This window comes from Canis aureus, chromosome 4 (genome assembly GCF_053574225.1).
Source record: "Canis aureus isolate CA01 chromosome 4, VMU_Caureus_v.1.0, whole genome shotgun sequence".
NCBI classification, from domain to species: domain Eukaryota; kingdom Metazoa; phylum Chordata; class Mammalia; order Carnivora; family Canidae; genus Canis; species Canis aureus.
Window position 1 is genome coordinate 24,391,419 of NC_135614.1, and position 21,480 is coordinate 24,412,898.

The 21,480-nt window shown below is 43.9% G+C and overlaps 1 protein-coding gene, 1 long non-coding RNA gene and 1 pseudogene across 4 annotated transcripts in view; 1 reads left to right on the forward strand and 2 right to left on the reverse strand.

Moving 5' to 3' along the window:
• PSAP (prosaposin) overlaps positions 1-16,630 on the reverse strand; it is a 32,713-nt gene extending 16,083 nt beyond the window's left edge. For both annotated transcript variants that reach the window (XM_077894889.1, XM_077894888.1), the window contains exon 1: positions 16,471-16,630. In XM_077894889.1, coding sequence (XP_077751015.1) covers positions 16,471-16,510 — 40 coding nt within the window. In that variant the 5' untranslated portion in view covers positions 16,511-16,630. The remainder of the gene's footprint in view (positions 1-16,470) is intronic.
• Positions 4-16,238, reverse strand: LOC144312327 (uncharacterized). Of its 2 annotated transcripts, none has more exons than XR_013377808.1 (3): positions 9,300-16,238; positions 8,818-8,951; positions 4-974 (listed from the first exon to the last, which is right to left on the reverse strand). It is a non-coding gene; the product is annotated as an uncharacterized LOC144312327 (long non-coding RNA). The 2 variants fall into 2 exon arrangements; XR_013377807.1 differs by lacking the exon at positions 4-974 and adding an exon at positions 7,642-8,288.
• Positions 16,631-18,962: 2,332 nt separating the features above from the next.
• On the forward strand, positions 18,963-20,611 carry LOC144311829 (RNA-binding motif protein, X chromosome-like; annotated as a pseudogene).
• Positions 20,612-21,480: the final 869 nt, after the last annotated feature.

A 21,480-nucleotide genomic window follows, 5' to 3' on the forward strand; every position in this document is an offset into this window, starting at 1 on the left:
AAAGAAAGACCATCATGAGAAGGTAGCCCACCTCACTTACCTACCCAGGGGGAAGGACTAGCCCAGGCACTGAGCTGGACAGCGGCACGGCCCCTCACCCAGCGGCGTGCCACACAAACCACAGCGCCACTGGCTCCAGGCCAGAAGCTCGGTGATCACCTTCAGTCAAAGTCACAGGACTGAGAGGGACTAATTTATCTGGTTTGCTTTTTTCCTCTCAAACTATTTCTAAACTGTACCAGGCCTTTTAATCTTTAGAACCTTAAGAATCTTCCATGAAGTAATAAAAGAAATCAAAGGAGTAAACACTGACAGATTATACAAAATTTTAAACTCCTGTAGAATGACAAATTAAGTTTTTTATTAATCTATAGGGAAAACAAGGTTCATATCCTTATTACAAAAACGATTCTTAACATTCTAGTAGAAGAGCCCTTTTACAAATCTAACTTTGTGAACACATGCTCATAAACAAATTTACTAACAAAGAATCCTCCATAATCCACTTTGGTATCACAACAAACATGTGATACGGTGAACATGTGTCTACTCAAAGTCAGGTGCACAGCATGGCATCTGCTGTGGTAATGAAGAAAGGACTCAGGCAACAGTCACAAGCACAGAAATTAAACTAGGGGAAAGCACAGGAAAGGTACAAGTCACCTAGGACCAAAGAAATACAGGTTACAGCAAGAAGGTGCCATATTTTGAAAGTTAAATTAGCCAAGGAGGGAAAAAGTGACAAGGTTGTAGTAAAATATACATTTGTAAGGCTGTGACTGTTCAGGACTTTTTAATATATTAATAGATTTCAAAAAATGGAAAAAAAAATCCCTCTTCAAAAAAGTTATCCACTTTCAAGGTCGCCTAGGAGGCTCAGTCGGTTAAGCATCCAACTCTTGATCTCAGCTCAGGTCTTAAGCTCAGGGTCATGAGTTCAAGCCCCACATTGGGATCCAGGCTGGGTGTGGAGCCTACTTAAAAAAAAAAAAAAAAAAACGTAACCCACTTCTAGAAATAGATTTTAAGGAAATACAGCAATCCAAGAGGCAAAATATGATATGCATAAATATATTTATTAAATGTAATTCACAATACTAAAAATAAAAGTAGATATAACTTGAATGGCCAAAAATAGAGAGGAAAAACTAATGATACTCTTACTAAAAAGAATATGTAGCTGTTAAGTATAAAATTATATATCAAATAGAACAAAAAACCCAAGAATAGGAAATTATGTAGGAGTTGTATAAAAAAACAGAATAACAAAGCAGGGTGGTTGGCTGAAACTCCCAGTGTTATGTTGTATGTGAGTAACTCTACAAAAATATTTTATAAAATGCCTTGAAAGTACTTATGTTTCTTACAATAGGTCTATAGTAACCTTGACTTTGGAACCTCACCTCTAGACCAACAATTGGGCTAGAGAACAATGGATTCCATCGGGTTACACAAAGACGGGTGAAGACGGGTGTCGGTGCAGGCAGCTAACTCCAGCAAACACCTCAGTAGGGCGAAACCACCTTCTGCTGTAAATAGGTAACACAAGGCCCAAGTCTGAGGAGAAAGCCCACAGCTACCCATGAAACAGATGGAGAACCTCGGGAGTCACGCAGCTCAATACAAGCCAATGAGAAGGCACAGAGATCCTACAGACAGGTAACGCACACACAGTACACAAAACACGGGGGTTGGTAGGTGCCCTCACTCCAGGAGAGGGCAATGAAATGTGGTCAAAGCTATATTCCACGAACTATTCACACAAACACTGAGTCACAGGTCCGCAGAAAGCTTAAGCCAGATGATATGCACCCTTTCAGACACCGGCAGTGATTATTAATCGGCTACCCAGGTCACAGCCTTTCATGCCCCTTTGTAGCAAAAATCACATCCATAACCAGTTCACAAACACAACTGAACTGGCCACCTTCCAACAGCTGTTGGCTTAGATTCCGGTTTCCACGGGAAACATGCAGCAGATTTCATACTAATCCCCAGATGGTTCACAAGAGTTTAGTACCTATAACGTAGCTACGCTACGCTGAGGCCAGCCCTGGGCTGTAGGTCAGGGTTCTGGGAAGTGGGGGTCATCACAGACAGCACACAAAGCCCACAGGTTCCACCAGCGCCTCCCATGCTCCTTCCAGGTACAGGGCCCTGGAGAATTCTGAGAAGCACCCAAAATACACCAACTGGTTCTACCTGCAACTGGAAGAAAAGAATCGGAAAAAATAACAGGAAGCTACAAAATGAAAAATGAGCCAAGAATGCAGAGTGAGACACAGGGAAGCCAGGAAGAAAGAGCGGGGGACAATAGCCGACTAGAGCCACACAGGGTTGAGAGAGAAAGGCAGGGCCAGTGAGCAGCCCTCCCTACATAAGGCCCGACTACCATCTCCAGTCTCACAAATATGCAGTCAAATAGGACTTAACCCAGGGGGTTTTCTCCAACCATCCAGCCAGGATTTGGCCACAAGGGCCAAAATCTATCAGGCTTGGGGAGGAAGATGCACCATGCTAGGCCTGAGAGGCAAGAATACTTTGTAGTTTGTTCACTAGTTCAAGGAACTTGAAACAGTAATCATTTGCTATAATGACTTTGTTACCAGTTTTAGCTACTGTTCTGGACTAAAAGTCTTTTCTGGTAGCTGGTTATCTGTGATCCATCCAGCTAACAAATAGCCAAGTCATTCCCAACCTCAACAGTTACTGTTACTCAACAGCCCACCTCAGAACTTTCAGAAGTAAAATGCACGGTGGGCAACCTGTTAGACCTATGATGTCCTCAATGTCAACCTAAAACACATTACATGGACAATGAGAAATGAAACTAAACTCCCAGCTCCTAGAAATTAAATTCTCAGTAAGACATTCCCATGTATCTCCAACCTAAAGCCAAATTTTTAAAATTGCACTTTATACAAATAGTCTGTGGTGTACAACAAATCTGATGTCCTAAAATGACCCAATGTGTATTTACAAAGAAACAACTGTGTATCCTCAGGATTGGTAATGTGAGGCAGAAATGCGAGCATGGGTGATGCCAGGGAGCCACCTGGGGAAGGTTCAGGTGCTTATTTCAGGACCTGATCCCCTGTGAAGGAGCCAAAGAGTGGGTCAGAACACTACTGAGACATGAATCCTTTCCCCGGAAAATGTATTTAGACACAAAATCCTCACACCACTTCAGGGAGCTCTTATGCACTACACCTGTCCAGATCCCAGCTGTGGACTGAAGGCTCTAAAAGCAAGCATGGCTCTTCTCCAACCAAGTGGGAAAACCATGAAGATGAAGGCTGATTACCAAACTCCACGGACTGGGCCAAGAACTGTGCACTCAAGCAGCAGAACAAGGTGGACACACTTGGGGTCTCTGACTCCACAGTGGGACCGGACAGGCCCCGAAGAAATGGTGGTATGTTAATAGAAACACAGGGAATGACAAGCCCTGGAGCAACAAAATTACTAACCACATAGGGGAGCTAGAGGAAGCTTCTTCAAAATTTGAACTGGCCCCTAAAAACAGAAATACAAAAGACTGGGTGAGAGAGAAAAACGGAATTCGTGAACATTCCAAAGGAGGAGAGAAATCTTTGTCTTCTCCCAAGCCAGGCTGCACAGAGAGACCCCAGGCCCAACCAAGACGACCTCATCTGAGGTCATCCCTGTGTGAAAACTCACCCTGTGGGCAACAGCTCACACTAGTGTCTTAAAAACCCAGGCATCATAGAGCAGAACTGACAAAAGGAGGTGGGGGATTCAGATGACGGGGCATCTAACTGGAAGCAAGCTCACACCAAAAATTCCAAGCAAGAAGCAGTAGCAACCAAGGCTCAGAGAGAAGCTAACAAAAAGATTCCACAAGAACAGACAGCTGGGAAAACGAAACTCAGAGGGTTAAACGTAAATGTGAACACAAGCCCGCTGAGGGGCAGCACAAAGAACACACCTGTGTGCTTTGCTTCCCAGAGTCAGAGACAAGCACAGCAGGTTGGGAGGGTGAGGACGCGTGACACCATTCCTGACGCCCCTACAAGACTGGAGGTGTTAGCTGGGAGAGAGAACGTCTCTTAGAAACAATGCTATTTTCATAGGGGAAGGAGGCCTTCCACCTATCACGCGGGGGCAGATCCGCTGTGTGGCCTCAGACCCAGCTAGCAGAGCTGCGAGTAGAGGTTAAGGGAAACAGACGACGGCTCGAGGTAGGGGCCATCCACAGGGTTATAAAGAGGGAATGGGCTGCCTCGTTAGATGATGACTGCTCCAAAAGCAGAAGGAACCGCGCAGAAACAAAATGCTGAACCTCCAAGGAATTCTGTGGGAAGAGAAATCCTGCGTGATGAGCAGGACTAGAAGTCCTCTGGGGGCTACACATCTTCACTCCTATAAGAATGAGCCAAATGACATTTTCAGTGTTTATACATAACCAATACATAAAAAATATCCTAAACCACTTTCTGATGAGTTATTTCTCAAAACATGTTCTCAGCAAAGCTTTCATATCTATTCTCATTCTCCCACACTCTGCCCCCAAATACCAACTTCCTTCTTTTGAGACAATAAGTTGAACTCTAAGAAAGTTCTTAGAATGTGTGCCTGACCTCCTCGAGAGTTCTAATTAAATATAAGACACAAACACTCCTCATGGCAAACCAGGCACTAGCCCCCCTCAGTTCTGAGGCCTGCCATTTGAGCTCTCAATGACAACAGAGATCAGAGAAATTATCATTTCAGAGACACTAAAACCCTATGGGCAAGTTTCCTTAAAGAAAGACGGGCTTTGTGTTGTTTTTTGAGACACAGAACTTCAATTGTATTTCCTTAGCAAAGGGATGGGTGCACTGTGTTTCCTTTTGACTCCCCAGGCCTAGAAGAAAATAGCCATGTTCTAAATAACTCACATGTAGATCATTTATTAAAAAAAAAAATAGGCTATGATGGAATTTTACTGTATTGAGATCGGCTGCCATGAGCTACACCAGAAATGGGCTTTACGGCAGCTAGACTCTACATGGACACACACACAAAAAAAAAATCTCAGTGAGCCTGGAAGGCAGGGAGAACTCACTAGAGCCATGTTGTTTTAGGTGTGATGATTTTTTCCAAAAAGAAACTAAACCCTGTGCTTAGAAATGGAGAAATCTAAGGTAACTGACCCACCACCTAAATGAAATGTTTCTCAAATGTGAGATACTGAAAAGAAAACCAGATCTGCCTCCAAGTCCCACTCAAATAAATGACCTTCACCCAATCGCTGTCCTGAGCTTGTTCTTCATCTGTAAAATAAAGATGTAGCTACTGGTGGGATTGTTGAGAATCACAATGACACAGTTACACACTTTCAACTGCCAGAACATTACATCTCTCAGCCATCACGCCTTTATGAGCATCTCTCTGGCATTCTCAATTATCCACTGTCTCAGCTCCCCTACCAGGCTGGCTTTGAAATCAGACAGTCAAGGGCTCAGATCATGCCTCCACCAATTCTAGTCAGGTGACCTTAAGACTTCAGGCTTCCAATCTGCAAAATGGGCTTATTACTAGTACTCCTAGGAGTTTATACAAATTAACCAATATTTGTAAAACACAGGGCAGAGCTAGTATGCTACAGAAGTCCAGTAAGTGATATTCATCATCACTACCACCTGTAGTAAACAATAGCAAGACCTTTCCCTGATCCAGTTCCTTGCCCAAAACAGGTGCTCCCACTAATAGCAGAATCCAAGCTATTCTGTTGGTTTACTCTGCATTTTATCAAGGACTTAACTGGCAGCTCAAAGACCTAGAGAGTTATATCTCAAATCCTCAGAAGCTGTCGGTTAGTCACACAGAGGGAAACATAGGCTCTATTGTTAGAAGCCCGGGAATTGACGCTATGTGCTGAATAAGAGGTTTGCAGGAGCAAGAATGAGAGGTGCCCAGCAAAGTGCTAAAAACATTACAGATGAAATGCTCTCAATAATTCATGGCACTGGAGCTATGGGCTTATTTTCCTCTAATCCTGATATAGTTGTCATATTTCAAATTATTTCTGGAACCCATCTTTTATAGAGCTCCCTAAAAACCTCTTTTTTTTTTGGAAGGATGAGGAGGTGTATGACAAAATGACTGGTGCCCTGCATACTGGGGAGTAGACCAGGCTGACTGAAACCCCCTGCTCTGCTATCTACGAACTAAAGCCAAGAACTGGTCAATTACTTAGGCCACAATCATGTGGGGAAAATATAGGGTAAAAAAAAAAAGAGTGCCCCTTTCTCAGGAATTCTGTGAAAATCAATGAGAAAGCAGAGAAAGGACAGTGTCTGGTACCTACGAAGCTCAGTTAGTAGCACACCTAATCGTTAATGATGGACTTGAGAGGAAGAACCACCAACTGAAGGCATTCACATTCTGATTTTTATATCATGGTATAATTTTTCTCCATGTTACTTTTAAAGTCAGAAAAAACTTAAACCTTACCACCAGTTTCAGGAATAATTACTGCCCAATATGGCAGAAACAAACTGTATCCCATAGGGTTAATAAGGTTGAAACTATCAGGAAATCTAAAGCTTGTTTTTAATAGGCCTGTTTCTCCCTAATCAACTGTTGTTTCTTTTCAGATCTAACAAATACACTAGATGTCCCTGCACAGGCCTGGGCTGAAGGTCACTGATAAGGTTCCAGCCTAGGAATAAGCCAGGCCCTGCATTCCTTACCTGAGACAGAAGCAGAGACCCTTTCCAGTTCATATGGGCTCTCGGAGATCGCACATAACCCCTAGACCCTCTTCTGCTCCTAAGATGACCGATCTGACATCAGGATCCCAGTTTTTCCTCATTTTAATTTTATGTCCCCACCCCAAAATGAACATGGGATAGGTCACATATATGTTTACTCAATGCACATACTCCACCTTTCCTCATGAATAGTGAGGAAATGTGTCCCTGCCCTTTTCATCAATATATGTAACCTCAACCCCTATGATTATAAAAAAAACATGTTCTCTCCCCCTTCAGGGAAGAGTATTTAAGGTTTGCTCTCTTGTCTCCTGGTTTGGCTAGCTCTCAAACTCCTCCCTAGCTGCAAACCTGATGTCTCAGTGACTGGCTCTCTTGCAAACCCAAGCGAGGAACTCCGGTTTGGTCACGAGACAAGTTGTTCCTATAGCCACTCTCCACTCCTTTCACAGGAACAGAACTAAGGATTTTTAGCTACACACATGGCTGCCAAGATTTAAAAAACTACATTTCCGAGTCTCCCTTGCAGCAAGGTCTGGCCATGAAGCCACATGCGTAATGGGATGCTAGTAGAGTCTCACACCTTTAAACACAAGTGTGATGGCTGGATCTTTAGCACTCATGAAGAAAGGGGCTAGACCTCAAGGACCCAGTCTCTCACCAGACACTAGCCCTGGAAGGTCGGCTCCTGAACTTCCTGTGGAAGGTTAGGGATGGTTCTATTGTATTTAAGCCACTACTACTCTAAGTCTCTTATCTCAAATCAAACCTAAGCCTTACTAAATACCAGCTTAGGGATCCCTGGGTGGCGCAGCGGTTTGGCGCCTGCCTTCGGCCCAGGGCGCGATCCTGGAGACCCGGAATCAAATCCCACGTCGGGCTCCCAGTGCATGGAGCCTGCTTCTCTCTCTGCCTGTGTCTCTGCCTCTCTCTCTCTGTGTGTGACTATCATAAATAAATAAAAATTTAAAAAATAAATAAATAAATAAATAAATAAATAAATACCAGCTTAATCATCTACCAGAAGAGTCCCAAAATAACAAGACTTTATAAGGATATTTAAAAGCCTACATACACAATGTAGCCACCAAAGGTTTTCAAAAACACTCTCAGAATGAAGGGGACCACCTTTCCTAGAAGGTGCACCTTATATTCCATATGTTAGAACAGTCTTACTCTTTTATCCATTGTTTTTCCCAGTAAATATCTTAGATAACATATGCTAAATACCGTTCAGAGTCTAGTTACCAAAAAAAGAATAAAAGAAAATACGAGCAGCTTTGCAGTACCAATGATCAGAGCAGACATTCCACAGGGCAATGGATCTGCCGCCTTGGTAACGGAGCACCATGGAAACAGTCAGGCTGCTAGGCAACCAAGACAGGCTGACCCAGGGAGGGGCAGCATCTACTTCAGGCTCCCTGCATTCAGACATTTCTCGGAATTCATGCACTTAGATCCTGCAGGAGATAAACCACTGCACTCAACACCAACTGCTCCATCTGAGAGCTGGCTTCTATGGCAGAGGGACCTGTCTCTTCTTCATAGGATCCTGCTTCTGAAAACATTCTGCAGAGTAGAATAAAAACATTGCCCATTTAATCATTCAGAATAGCATGTGCTCAAAAGCAGCCTGCCTTGATCTGAAGGAAGTAAAGCCCAAAGATTGCTCTTATTACAAAAGAAATCTGTAATGAGCTGATTTGGCTGACGCCCATCACCTCCAGCCCCAGTAAGCCATTAGTTGTGTATCTAAGACAAAAGTTCTTCCCTATTTCCCCTCTCCCTCAATTTTTCCCTCCTCTTGCTCCTTAATTTTTTCTCACAAGACCATTCCAGGACAAAAAACTGATCTACACGGAGAAAGCAAGAGAGTCATAAGGCAAATAAGTTTGTGCAATCATTAACTGAGACACTGAGGACAAGAATGCAAACCTCTTAGATTGCATAAAAGTGATGCAATGTGGCATAATTAATTTTGAGAAGAGAAATTCCTACCTAGTTCGTTTGATAGCACTCCAATCCAATATATGCTAGCAAAGCTCTTCTTCCAAGTATCAAACCTATCAGGTAATGATCAGAGATGAACTTCAATTACCTTAGATAAGATGCTGCCACAATTGGACCATGAAGAAATGAGCCCTTGGCCAGACTGCTCAGGGTCCAGTCAGGTGAATAGGTCCAGGCAGAGGGCAGCATCACATCTACATGGTCCTAGTTCTGGCCCGGGTGCTGCACAGAAGTTGATTCAGTCAGCTAGAAACTGGCATGGGCTGTAGTACCCCATCCCTGCTAGCAGGCTGAGTGATCTCGGCACACTTGTAGAATAATACGCTAAGAAAGATTTCATGCAAACCCCACTAATACGGAACTTCAGTGCTCTGAGCCTGTCCCACAAGATCATTAACTAAAAAGTTTCAAATACATATAAATATGTCAACTATAAAGGTTACTTTTGACTCACCTTAGGAACAGGAATACCATCCTTCATTTGAAATGTCAAAATCTACACTTCAGACCACAGCATAGATTAGGGCAGGATATTAGGATGCCCTAGCATTCTGATTCAGTTGCTCTCACCTCACAGGGCAATTGGGAGGATTAAATCATCCTTCAGGACGTCTATGAGCTCAAAAGTGTCATAACAGTAGTAATGCCAAGGTGTTAGCTGCCTTTGTCACTCATTTACTCCCAAATGTGCAGTGGAGTTTTTCTGGAGGCATATGGCAGGTGAATGGCAGCACACTGAATGCAGCAGCAGCAGAGAATCTAGCCAGGTATTAGAAACACTGCAAAAAGGTAAAACAAGCCATTCTTCTCACTTACCATGTCTGTGTTTCAAAAAAGTTTTTTTTCACTAAAACTGTAATACGTTAACATGTTTACCATTTCTAAAGGATTATTTTTTAATTGTCAGCTTAATTTATATAAGATGATAAATATCGATAGCTAGGGCCCACATAAACAAAAGTTCTTTGGGGTCCCTCAATAACTCACGAGTATACAGGGATGCAGACACCAAAAAGCTTTAGAGCCACCATTTACAAACAGCCAATTTTTGAAAACCAACAGAGAGAAAACTACTTCTCAAATTATAGCTAGTTCCCTTTTCCGATTTACCACAAATCACAGCCACCAGAGTATCTAAGTTCTGTTAGGCTCCTATATCTCTACTGCCTACACAACACCCCTTCCAATAGGTTTGTGGGCCCCTCTAATCTGGACATAAACTGGTCAAGATTTCATCTGAGCTCACATTCACTGCCAATTTGTCAACTCCAAGACACAAACTCTTAAAACTATTTTCAGTAAATTTTTAAAAAGATGTTTTTATTTGTGACAAAGACTTGGCACTACTAACATTGAAGTTTCGTGCAATTAACCTACCAGCACTTCCTGGGCTGAAATCCACTTGGCTGTACCTCACACTCCCATTTAGCAAATCTAAGCACCTATTACAGGCGAGCAGAGTCACGTAGCTGCAGATATACCAAGTGATCAAGACAACAAATACGCATATCACAGAATGCCAGGTAGTGGTGAGTGCAATGAAGAAAAATGCAGCAAGGTCAAAGGAAAAACAAAACTAGAGCAGGATGGCATGGCCATTTGGACAGAGCAGTGGGGAACTGAGAAGGCAACAACTGAGCAGACAACTGAGTAGAGGGAGGAATCCACATGCATCATCTCAAGAGAAAGAGGGTCCAGGCAGGTGGAATACAAAATGCAAAGGTTCTGAGCTACAATAAGGCACCAGAGACTGAGCGTGGGAGGGAAGAGGAAGAGGGAGAAGAGCTCTGAAAGGCAGCCAAAACCTAGATAACATGCAATCCCATAAGACAAACCTTAAGTTTTTTTAAGATTTTATTTATTTATTTATTTATTTATTTATTTATTTATTTATTTATTTATTTATTTATGGGAGACACAGAGAGGAAGAGAGGCAGAGACACAGGCAGAGAGAGAAGCAGGCTCCATGCAAGGAGCCCAACGTGGGACTGGATCCGGGGTCCCCAGGATCATGCCCTGGGCTGAAGGTGGCACTAAGCCACCCGGGCTGCCACCAAACCTTAAGTTTTAATCCTCGTGAGATCCGAAGCCCTGTGACCCTCTGGTATCAATGCCTACAATCGCAGAACAGCATCCCATCACCACTGGTACAGGAATTTTTTTTTTTTTTTTTTACTGTGACAAGTGACATCACAAAGACTGGCCAAAAGAACTTTCTCTAGTATCTCCCTCAACCTAATTTATGAAATATCCCTTAAAGTAATTTCTTGTCAAAAGCAGTTATCTGTCTAAATACAGCTAGGATTCAATTTTAAATTTCAGAAGTGTCATTAGGATTCTCATTTTTTTCTGAAAAAAAGATGTTCATCAACGAAGTTAAATTGACACATGCATACAATGAAATCCTCTGTAACTGTTTTTTAAACAGCTGGGAGGTAGGAGGAGATTAAGACACAACTAAGTGCAGCATGGTACTCTGGATTGGATCCTGGAACAGAAACATGAGATTAGTGGGAACACTGGTAAAGGCCACATCAAGTCTGCAACATAGTTAACACTGTCCTGATGTTCACTTCTTTCTTTTGGCAAGTATACAAGTGAATATATAAGATGTTAACAGTGGAGGAAGCTGGGTGAAGGGTATACAGGAACTCACCATACTATCTTTTTAATTTTTGTTTAAATCTAAAAGTATCCCAAAATTTAAAAGATAGGTCTATCTGTACTAGCATGAAATGGCCTCTGAGGTATAAATTTAAAAAGAACGCAACCCTATTCATTCTTTTACGAAATTGGCAAAGTTTAAAGTCTGACAACATCAAACCTAGACCCCAGACCTAGAGAAATGTCTGCTCATGTGCACAAGTTTATAGAAGCAATTTAAGATAAAAGCAAATCTAGAAATAATCTAAATGTCTAGCAACAAAGTATGACATAAATGAAGTACCACAGTGAAAATGAAAGAGCTACAGGTTATTGACATGAATGAACTTCACTAGCCAAAAGAAAAAACCCAAGAATACATACAATATTCGTAAAATGTTTAAAATACCCAATACTATACATACTGTTGAAGGTCATACACTTGAGAGGATGAAGACCTGCAGGGAAATGTTAAATAACAAGCCCAGGAAGGTGGTTATTTAAAAAAGGAGGAGGAGCTTGTTAGTCCCTGTTTCTTAACCAAGTGCTGCATACATGGGTGCTCATTATAATTATTCTCCCACTTTTCTGGAGGCCTACAATGTTCTACATGTGAAAAAAGACCAAGCTGGTGTAACAGGCTACCATTTGTGGCTTAAAAAAAAGAGAGAGAGAGAAGGGGGACTCTCACACACTGTCAACTATACGTTGCTCAGAAAGGCTCCCAAAGGAGCTGGTACCAGGCTATCTCTGGGAAAGGTCTGGGGGACAGTGGAGGGAAGGAAACACACTCTTTGTCCTAATTTTTACATGGTTGGACTTGTTCAGCGTGTGCAGCTATTATCTCAACAGTTCGCTCCCCTTTTCTGGATGGGGAAACCAGATGAGGGGACTTAAACAAGTACCATGGTAGTAACAAGAGCCTAGAAAAGGAATACTCAGATTACCAGGACAGAGGCCCTGAGGTGCTGATAAAGGCTGATCTCATATTAAACCAAGTCTGGCAACTACAGTAGACTCCCACCCCCTCTTAACTGCAGACTACCTACCCTTATTTGATTTCCTGCCCAATAATTACATACAGCACACACATTTCTAATTCAATTTAATGGTTTTATTAAATATAAGACCTCTGAAATGAATGAGGCTAGGGAATATCACAAAATTAAGGGCAGAGGAGAATTGCTTGTGCAGGTACAACAAGGACACTGACAAACATGATACAGATTTTATTCATGGTATAACAGCCAACCTTACTGTACCTACTACCTATGCCATTCTACAGAGCAAAATAATAAAGCCTCATAGCAACCTTATTAGATAGGAATGATCAGTAACTATTTTGCAGATGAGGAAGTACAGTGTAACTTGTCCAAAATCATCAACATAGTATCAGCAACATGATAAAATTCTCTTCCAGTTTCCTCTCAATCCCATTATAATTATAAATTCCCTAAGAAAACATGGAGTTTACATAGATTATTTTTCAGTACACAAATTATTACCCAAGGACATAATTTTGGTCTTCATGGGGAAAAAAAAAAAAGTAAAGCACCTAGTACCTTGCAAGAACCAAACTGTTCATCCCAATTGCTGTATTTTTCACTACTGTTTTAAAACTATTTGGAGGGGAGGAAAAAGGGAAGGTAATATAATTAGTATTCCCTTCAGTTGGTTTAAAGAAAATCCTGAAAAAAAAAAAAAAAGAAAGAAAGAAAGAAAATCCTGTCCTTCCTTCCTTCCTGGTGGCAGAATCAAACAGGAGCCAGAGAGCAAGGCTCTGAGCCTGACATCCAGTAATCTAGAATGACCATGCTAGAAGACTGTCTCCAAAAGCTGTGGCACACACTTGCCCAAGTGGCAAGGTCTTGGCTTAGAGAGCTTCCCATGCCTCATTATGTGCTTTCCGCAGCCAGCAGCACCATGTCCAGCCTCCCTCTTCCCCATCTAGTCAAGTCCCAGCCTGGCCATTCCAGTTTCACAAACCAAGAAAATGGAGGAACTACTTCTCCTTCCTCTGATCTAGAAAAACCCAGACCAGTCAATCCAATATACTTCCACTTAAAGAACCACTTGTAGAATGTATTAAATATAACTTGTCAAATGCAATTAAAGCACTTACCAAATCCTTGACTGGCTAATACAAATAAACCCCTCATTAACTGCATTATTGTTTTCAGAATAAAATTAATGATTGAAAATTGAGAACTGGGATTTATTCTAAATTCCTGTCAGGTGAAAACTGAAGTTCTGCTGATATTCAGCAGACTGCACCATAAATTTACGTCGTGAATCACCATAAACATAAGCTATCAAATGAATATATACGTACACATAATACATCCTAGCATCCCCAGAGAGCCTACCTGCCTCAACACTGGGCACACAGCATTTACCTGGTTAGCCACTACACAAGGGACAGTAACAGGGCAGCTAAGCTTCACTAAGCACATACCACATTCCAGGCACCACGCCACATGCTTTACACATACCACCTCATTAATACTAGCCCTGCTTCTTCCACGAGGAGTCACCCAACAATATGCCCTTCGCATATGATTCCATTTGCAGAAAGTTCAAAAAGTTATTTTTACATCTATGGTGCTAGAAGCTAATTAAGTTGTTTCCTTTGCAAGTGTAACAGGGTAGCGAACGGGTGGGGCACAGGGGCTTCTGGATGCTGCTAATGTTCTCTATTCCTTGACCTTGGGGGCTGCTTACAGTGGTTATGTTCATTCTGTGATAATTCATCACATTGTACATTTAAAATGTGCATGCTTTCAGTATGTAAATTACATCCCCTTCAGGTGACAAAAGCTAAGTGTTGACGGAAGGCTATGGAAAGTGCAAGCACTGCCAGGAGCCCTGGGTTCTGATCCTGACTTCCCCAGTAAACAGCCTGTGATTTGGGAGCACATCAGTGTCTTCATTACCTACAAAGAAATTAGATTAGATGCTCTCCAATTTTCTCAATATACCATTACTTTCCTTTATCAGGTGGGGAAGAGCAAAGGACCATGGGATGAATAAAAAAAAAAAACCCTCAAAACCAAGCGTCTCTATAATCACCAGGACATCATTATTAACTCACAACAAAGCTCATCCAGGTTCAGGATGACACTGTACTACAGTAGCGCCATGCTGGAATGGCAAGTTCTAAGAACCTCTCAGAGAGCAGAGGATGGCTTCAGTCACCACACACCTTCACTAACAAACTCAGTCATCACTAGAAATTCTTAACGTGGGATCCCTGGGTGGCGCAGCGGTTTGGCGCCTGCCTTTGGCCCCGGGCGCGATCCTGGAGACCCGGGATCAGACCCGGGATCGAATCCCATGTCGGGCTCCCAGCATGGAGCCTGCTTCTCCCTCTGCCTGTGTCTTTGCCTCTCTCTCTCTCTGTGTGACTATCATGAATAAATAAATAAAATCTTTAAAAAAAAAAAAAGAAAAGAAATTCTTAACGTTGGGGTAATCCTAAAGGCCAGACAGCAAGGTTAGAACAAGGCCTATAATTGTAACATACTCCCATTTACTCAAGTGTTCAGGGAAAGGGAGAGGGTCCCTTGATTAACCAAATATTCTGGTTAACCATACTCCCAAATATACCAGAGGAGGATTTTACACTTCAAAAGAAACAAGTCCCCTTGTGGTGATTTGAGTGATTCAGAATTCCTCAGGGTCTTGTGAGGAGTGACTCACTGCCAATAGGAACAACTGTTTGATATGGAACAAAAAGTCATTCTCTCAATCCGTGCAGAAAATTTAGAGACTAGTGTTGGTTTATTCTACAGACCACGGAATATCAAGAAGGATCAACCCCAGTGAGAAATACATTTTCTTCAGTGACTATAAAATTGAAAATCTTTACAAGCAGATCACCTTTCACAGCATACAAGTAAAAGAAGTGTAAGAGCATCGTTTAAGGTCAAGACACATTCTTGGGAGGCACTCAAAGCTAACACAAGAAAAAACATCTTCAACTTATTTCAACTATACAAGCTTATTTTTATTTATCTTTTTGGTTTTTCGTCAACTCCATCATCTATTTTATTACTGTTTATCAAAATCTGAATAGCTGCATGACAGAATGGAAGCTAGCCCCTAATTACAGTTAACTAGAGAAACAGAAACGGAGGTTGGCCTTAAAGATCAGGTTTATTTCCTTTCTGTAAGCTGTATTACCTGGAAAAAAAGGGGGAAGAAAGACTTGGGATCTTCTCCGTATACAAATTAAAACCTGGCTTCACGACTATAAAACTAGAGAAGTTTGCTAAGTACTCAACTTCACTCACTTTACTATGATGATTTAAAGGAGGTTATGATGCGAAGGCACGAGTTTGGGGCACAGAAACTGAAAGGTCACAGTGACATGGGGAGGGCAGGAGGGATCCTAATTCCAGGAAAGCAATGCAGCTGGTTCCCAAGTGTTTCCTTCATAGTCTGCAACGATTTCAATAGCATTTCAGGGCAATCACAGCTTCTCACGTATTTATACATTTTCCTCAAGATAAAGGCCGCTGCTAAAACGGGCCAGCGGCTTTGCAAGATCTTTTAAAGGCTCTCCTTTAAACTTGAACTTCATTGCAAAATCATCTCCACAAAACGCCGTATCATCTTTGAGACGCAGAACCAAGGGCAAATATATAGGTACAGATAAACATCAACACAGACGACATACTTAATGTGCTTCCTGCAATTTCAACATTATTAAAAACTGGGGCAAGTGAGGTCAGAATGGGTCCCGCTGGACGGGACTGCAGCCCGTCTCGGTCACGTGCGCCCGGCCCCAAGCACAGCACAGGTGCAGCGGGGGTCACCTGGGGGCGCCCCCAACCTGACCCCCGCGGGAGAGGCTGCGACTCCCCGGCCCCGCCCCCCCGCCCGGGGCCCCGGCCCCGCCCCCGCCCCCTCCCACAGCCCCCGCGCCCGCAGGTGGCAGCGCCGGGCGCGCCTGCGCAATGAGCGCCCCTCGTCCACAACCGAGAACGGAGGAGCGAGGCCCCGGGCGGTCCGCTCCGGGACGGGTGGGCCACGTTCTGCGGGGATCCCCTCCCCGACGGGGCGGGGGCGGGCGGGGGCGGGCGGTCTCAGGGCTTACCCGCGCCCAGGAGGCTGGCCAGGAGGCAGAGGGTGTACATGGCGACGCCGACTCCGCAGCCTGCAATGCAGAGCGTCAGCTGATCCTCGGCGGCTATAAACCTGCCCCGCCCCGAAGCCGCGCACTGCGCAGGCGCGAGCCCCGCCCCGACCAGGCCTGCCCCGGCGCTCCCCGCCGCCCTGACTCAGCGGCGCGCACGGCGCCTGCGCGACGGGAGGCGGAGGGGAGGGAGGGGGATGGAAGGGGGATGGGACGGGAATGGGAGGGGGACGGGAGGGGGACGGGAGGAGGACGGGAGGGGGACGGGAGGGGGACGGATGGGGGACGGGAGGAGGATGGGAGGAGGATGGGAGGAGGGATGGGAGGGAAGATGGAAGGGGGACGAGATGGGGGATGGGGACGGGAGGAGGGACGGGAGGGGGATGGGAGGGGACGGGATGGGGGACGGGAGGGGAATGGGAGGGGGGACGGGAGGAAGACGGGTGGGGGATGGGAGGAGGACGGGAGGAGGGATGGGAGGGGGGACAGGAGGAGGGATGGGAGGGGGACGGGAGGGAGGATGGGAGGAGGACGGGAGGGGGGATGGAAGGGGGACGGGAGGAGGGATGGGAGGAGAGGGACGGGGAAATATGTGGTGGAAGGAAAGGGACAGGTCCTGCAAAGACAAAACTAGTAATTGAAGAAGTCCACATTAGAGATTTTATTATGTATGAATATCTTTCATGCCTCACATTTTTTCCGTGATGTACCATTTTTTCTTATTATAGAAATTATAGAGAAACAATATTCTGTTATTAATTCCATTCCATTTTTCAGGTGGGAATCCAAACTCAGAAAGGTTAACGACTTTATCGAAGTCCTCGAGGTTATTATTCAAACTTACCCACTGAACCCACATTGTCTCCCAAAGGATGTTTATCTATTTACCTAGCTGGGGCCCGAGTGTGGCCTCACTCTGGGCCCGGATTTTCCCTGTTAACTTTTCATATCCACAATCACTTCTCATAACCTACAGATGCACTTTCAATATTAAATACTGTCCCTGCCAAGATCCTACCCTGGTTTGTCCCGGAATTGGACAAAGTGGAGGGGAAGATGGGGAAGAATAAGAAGGGCCTCAGCCATTGGAGAAGTGAAGCTGGAATTTGAGAACCGGGCTGTGCATCAGCCAGAGGCCTTGTTGGAGAAGGAAGTGGCCCCACACTGGGCAGCCCTTAATCTTCTTCTCATTCCAGAATAAGAAAGGCGCAGGTGGCCCATACAAAATCACCTGCCCTCTACCTGTGTCAGATCCAGTCCGGTTCTGAGCAGAGGTCTGACCCTGCCCCTGTCCCCTCCTAAGGGACAAGTATCTGCCAGCCCAAGGAAGGAAAGGAGGGAAATCTAAGCCTATTAGGGCAGGTCTAAAGATCAGCTAGCTCCATTACATCTTTATACTAAAGGGGAAGTTGGGAAAGAGAGGGAAAGACATTTATCCAGTCATACCTGACCAGAGAGGGGCAAACCCAGTGATCCATCTGCCTCCAACAATCTGTTCTCCTTTAGGAACCAGAACCGGCCACCAAAAGGTCTCAAAGCCTTTGGTTCACCTCCTCCCCACCACCCCCACACTGTGGTTCTTATTTCCCACTGGTTGCTGACAGGGAAGTGTGCACCCCAGTGGGCGATGTGAGAGCCCTGAGTAAAGCTGGGACAAGATTTGATCTAAACTGGGTACCTCACTGGTTGGCCTCAGTGGCCAGATGGCTGCACGGCTGCCCCATTTTCAGGCTTCCTAGGTACGGGCACAAGCACAAGGCCGATCACCCCAACAGCCAAAGGAGGTGGGACTCTAGAACACAGCTCTGTCCCTCAGCTCCAGCAAAGCATCTCTGTGTGCCATACAGACATGACAAGACTCTGCCAAAAGGCAATTTAGAGACCCTTTTGATCATATGCTCTCCCTTTGGTGGAGCTACTGAGCTCTCAGAGCTGCTGAACGACAGAGTGAACCAACCACAACTCTTTTGTAATACCCTCCTGTCTCATAACTAGAGGGATAAGACAATGTTTTTGAGATGCGCTTTTTGCTGCCTTCATTTACATACCTAGAACACAAAAATATGACCCTGCATCCATCTCGCTCCCTGTAGGACAGAATTTTAATGAAGAATATAAAAACAGTAAGTGGATTATTGTAACTTTTTACCAAGTCAGTAGATGCTTGAATCTCTTAAAATACCTTCTTAGCCATCTGTACATAGGCAACAAAGAGCTGTGAGATTGTTTGGACCCTTTGACCCTATAATACCATTCCAGGGAATATACTCCCCAGGAAAATAATCCAGAGCTAAGAAATATTTTATCCAAAGTGGTCACAGAAGGACTCGGTATAAGAGTGGATACTAGAAAGATCTCAAATGCTGAACAATGATAGCTAACTAAGGAAACTGTCCTGACAAAGCACTAATACTCAAAAAGTGCCTTTGAAACATGAGCTAGAAGGAGCAAGGGCTGGTATACAGCAAGCCTCAGAGGGAAGTGGGTTCCAGGAAAATACAGGCAGAGCAAGGCCCAAGCCCCACTGTCCACTTCAAGTCCTGCTGCAACTGACTTGCCAGAGGATAATGTGGAGCTGGAGAGGGAGCTTCAGGACCCCCCAGTCCAGGCACACACAGGGGCAGCAAAGCCCTCCTGCCCTGTCTCCCCCCTAGAAGTGGGATTTTTGGTGAGGAGAGGAACAGAGAACTGGAGGTGGGGAGAGAGCCTGCTGACTTGGATTATCTCATCTTTGCCCTATTTTACTCATTACAATGTCCACACGTGTTACTTTATGTTTTTTAACGAAAAAGATTCGCTCATTGTGCAATAGTGCTAGCAGTTTCACTCTTCCATTCTCAGAACCGGCAACCCTCCCTTGGGCTGAGCTGCTACGAAGCCCCTACTGGCGAGCTTGTAGGAACTTGGAATGGTCTTCACCCCTCTAACTCCCACCAGGGGGAAAAAATGGTTGAAGCAAATCACCCAGGAAAACTTTTCATTGGTGGCCTCAATACAGAAACAAATGAAAAAGCCTTTGAAGAAGTATTTGGCAAATATGGACAAATAGTGGAAGTTCTATTGATGAAAGATCGTGAAACCAACAAATCAAGAGGATTTGCTTTTGTCACCTTTGAGAGCCCAACAGATGCTAAGGATGCAGCCAGAGACATGAATGAAAAGTCCTTAGATGGAAAACCCATCAAGGTAGAACAAACAACTAAACCATCATTTGAAAGTGGTAGACATGGACTACTTCAACCCTCAAGAAGTAGAGGTCCTCCAAGAGGTCTCACAGGCAGAAGAGGAGGAAGTAGAGGAACCAGGGGACTTCCCTCATGTGGAGGACACATGGATGATGGGGGCTATTCCATGAATTTTAACATGAATTCTTCCGGGGGACCACTTCCAGTAAAAAGAGGACCACCAACCACCACAGAGTGGCGGTCCTCCTCTTAAAAGATCTGCCCCTTCAGGACCAGTTCACAGCAGCAGTGGAATGGGAGGAAGAGTTCCTGTGTCCTGTGGAAAAGATAGTTGTGGAGGCCCACCTCAAAAGGAACCCCTGCCCTCTCATAGAGATGTTTATTTGTCCCCAAGAGATGATGGATATTCTACTAAAGATAGCTATTCAAGCAGAGATTACCCAAATTCATATCAAAAAAGAGATTATGCACCATCACCAAGAGAGTATACTTACCATGACATGGTCATTCCAGTTCACATAATGACTACCCATCAAGAGGCTATAGGATAGAGATGGCTATGGTCATGATTGTGACTATTCAGATCACCCAAGTGGAGGTTCCTAGAGAGATTCATTTGACAGTAATGGTAACTCACATAGTGCTCCACCTATATGAGGGCCCCCACCATCTAATGGTGGAAGCAGTCACGATGATTACAGCAGCTCACGTGACAGATACGATGGAAGTCAAGTCAGCTACTCAAGCAGCCAAAGGGATCTCTCTATTCAAGTGGTCATGATCAGGTTGGCAGACAAGAAAGAGGGTTTCCCCCTCCTGCCCATGATTCCTACAGCAGTTCAAGCCACAGAGCACCAAGAGGTGGTGGCAGCAGAGGAAGCTGATCTGCTAGAGGGGGAGGCAGAAGCAGATATTAAAAACAAACAAAACTTTGGACCAAAATGCCCGTTCAAAGAAACAAACAAAAAAGTGGAACCTTTCCTGTCATAACTACCCAAGACTACTAAAAGGAAAAATTACATTACCGTTTTAAAATTTCCTGTTAAGTTCTCCTTCCATATTTTTTTATGTTCTTATGAGGGAAAGAAAGTCAAATCTGTTTAATATTATTTGACCTTATGACATCGCTTTCGACAAGCAAATGTTAAATGTGTTAAGACTTGACTCATGTACTCGTGTTGTAACTCTTCAAGTTAAAAGTGTCATTAAAGGCCACTTTTTATATCTGATTTTTCCTAGTAAATGAGGCAAAGCAATTCTAAGACCTTCCACAAACATCTAGCCATCTAAAATGGAGAGGTGGGTCAAAAAAATAATAAAATAAATAAAATAAAATAAAACAATAAAAAAATAAAATAAAATAAAATGGAGAGGTGAGCCCTCTGCCTATACAAATAAGCTAGCTACTTGAGGATGGTCGGGGTATGCTACGCTTAGGATTTCAGAGTGTCTTCAAACTGAAATCTCTATGTTCTCAGTAATGAAAAACCTGAGATCAGTGCTTATATAAGGAAAATGCTTTTCACCCAGTAAATCCAAAAAAAGCAAATGGATAATGCTGGCCATATTTTGGGAATCTACAAGAGCCTTCCCTTCCTGCTCCCCCAATAAGACCATTTAAGTGTGTGTTAAGCAACTGCAGAAAACTAAATAAAAGGTTTGGCCAAAACCAAAAGAAATTTAAAAAATTAAAAGATTATGGGAACATTTTATAAAGAAAAGAAAATCCCTTTCATTTCCTCCCTACTGTGAGCTCAAGTTTTCAGGAAACTGAAAAGATCTCTTT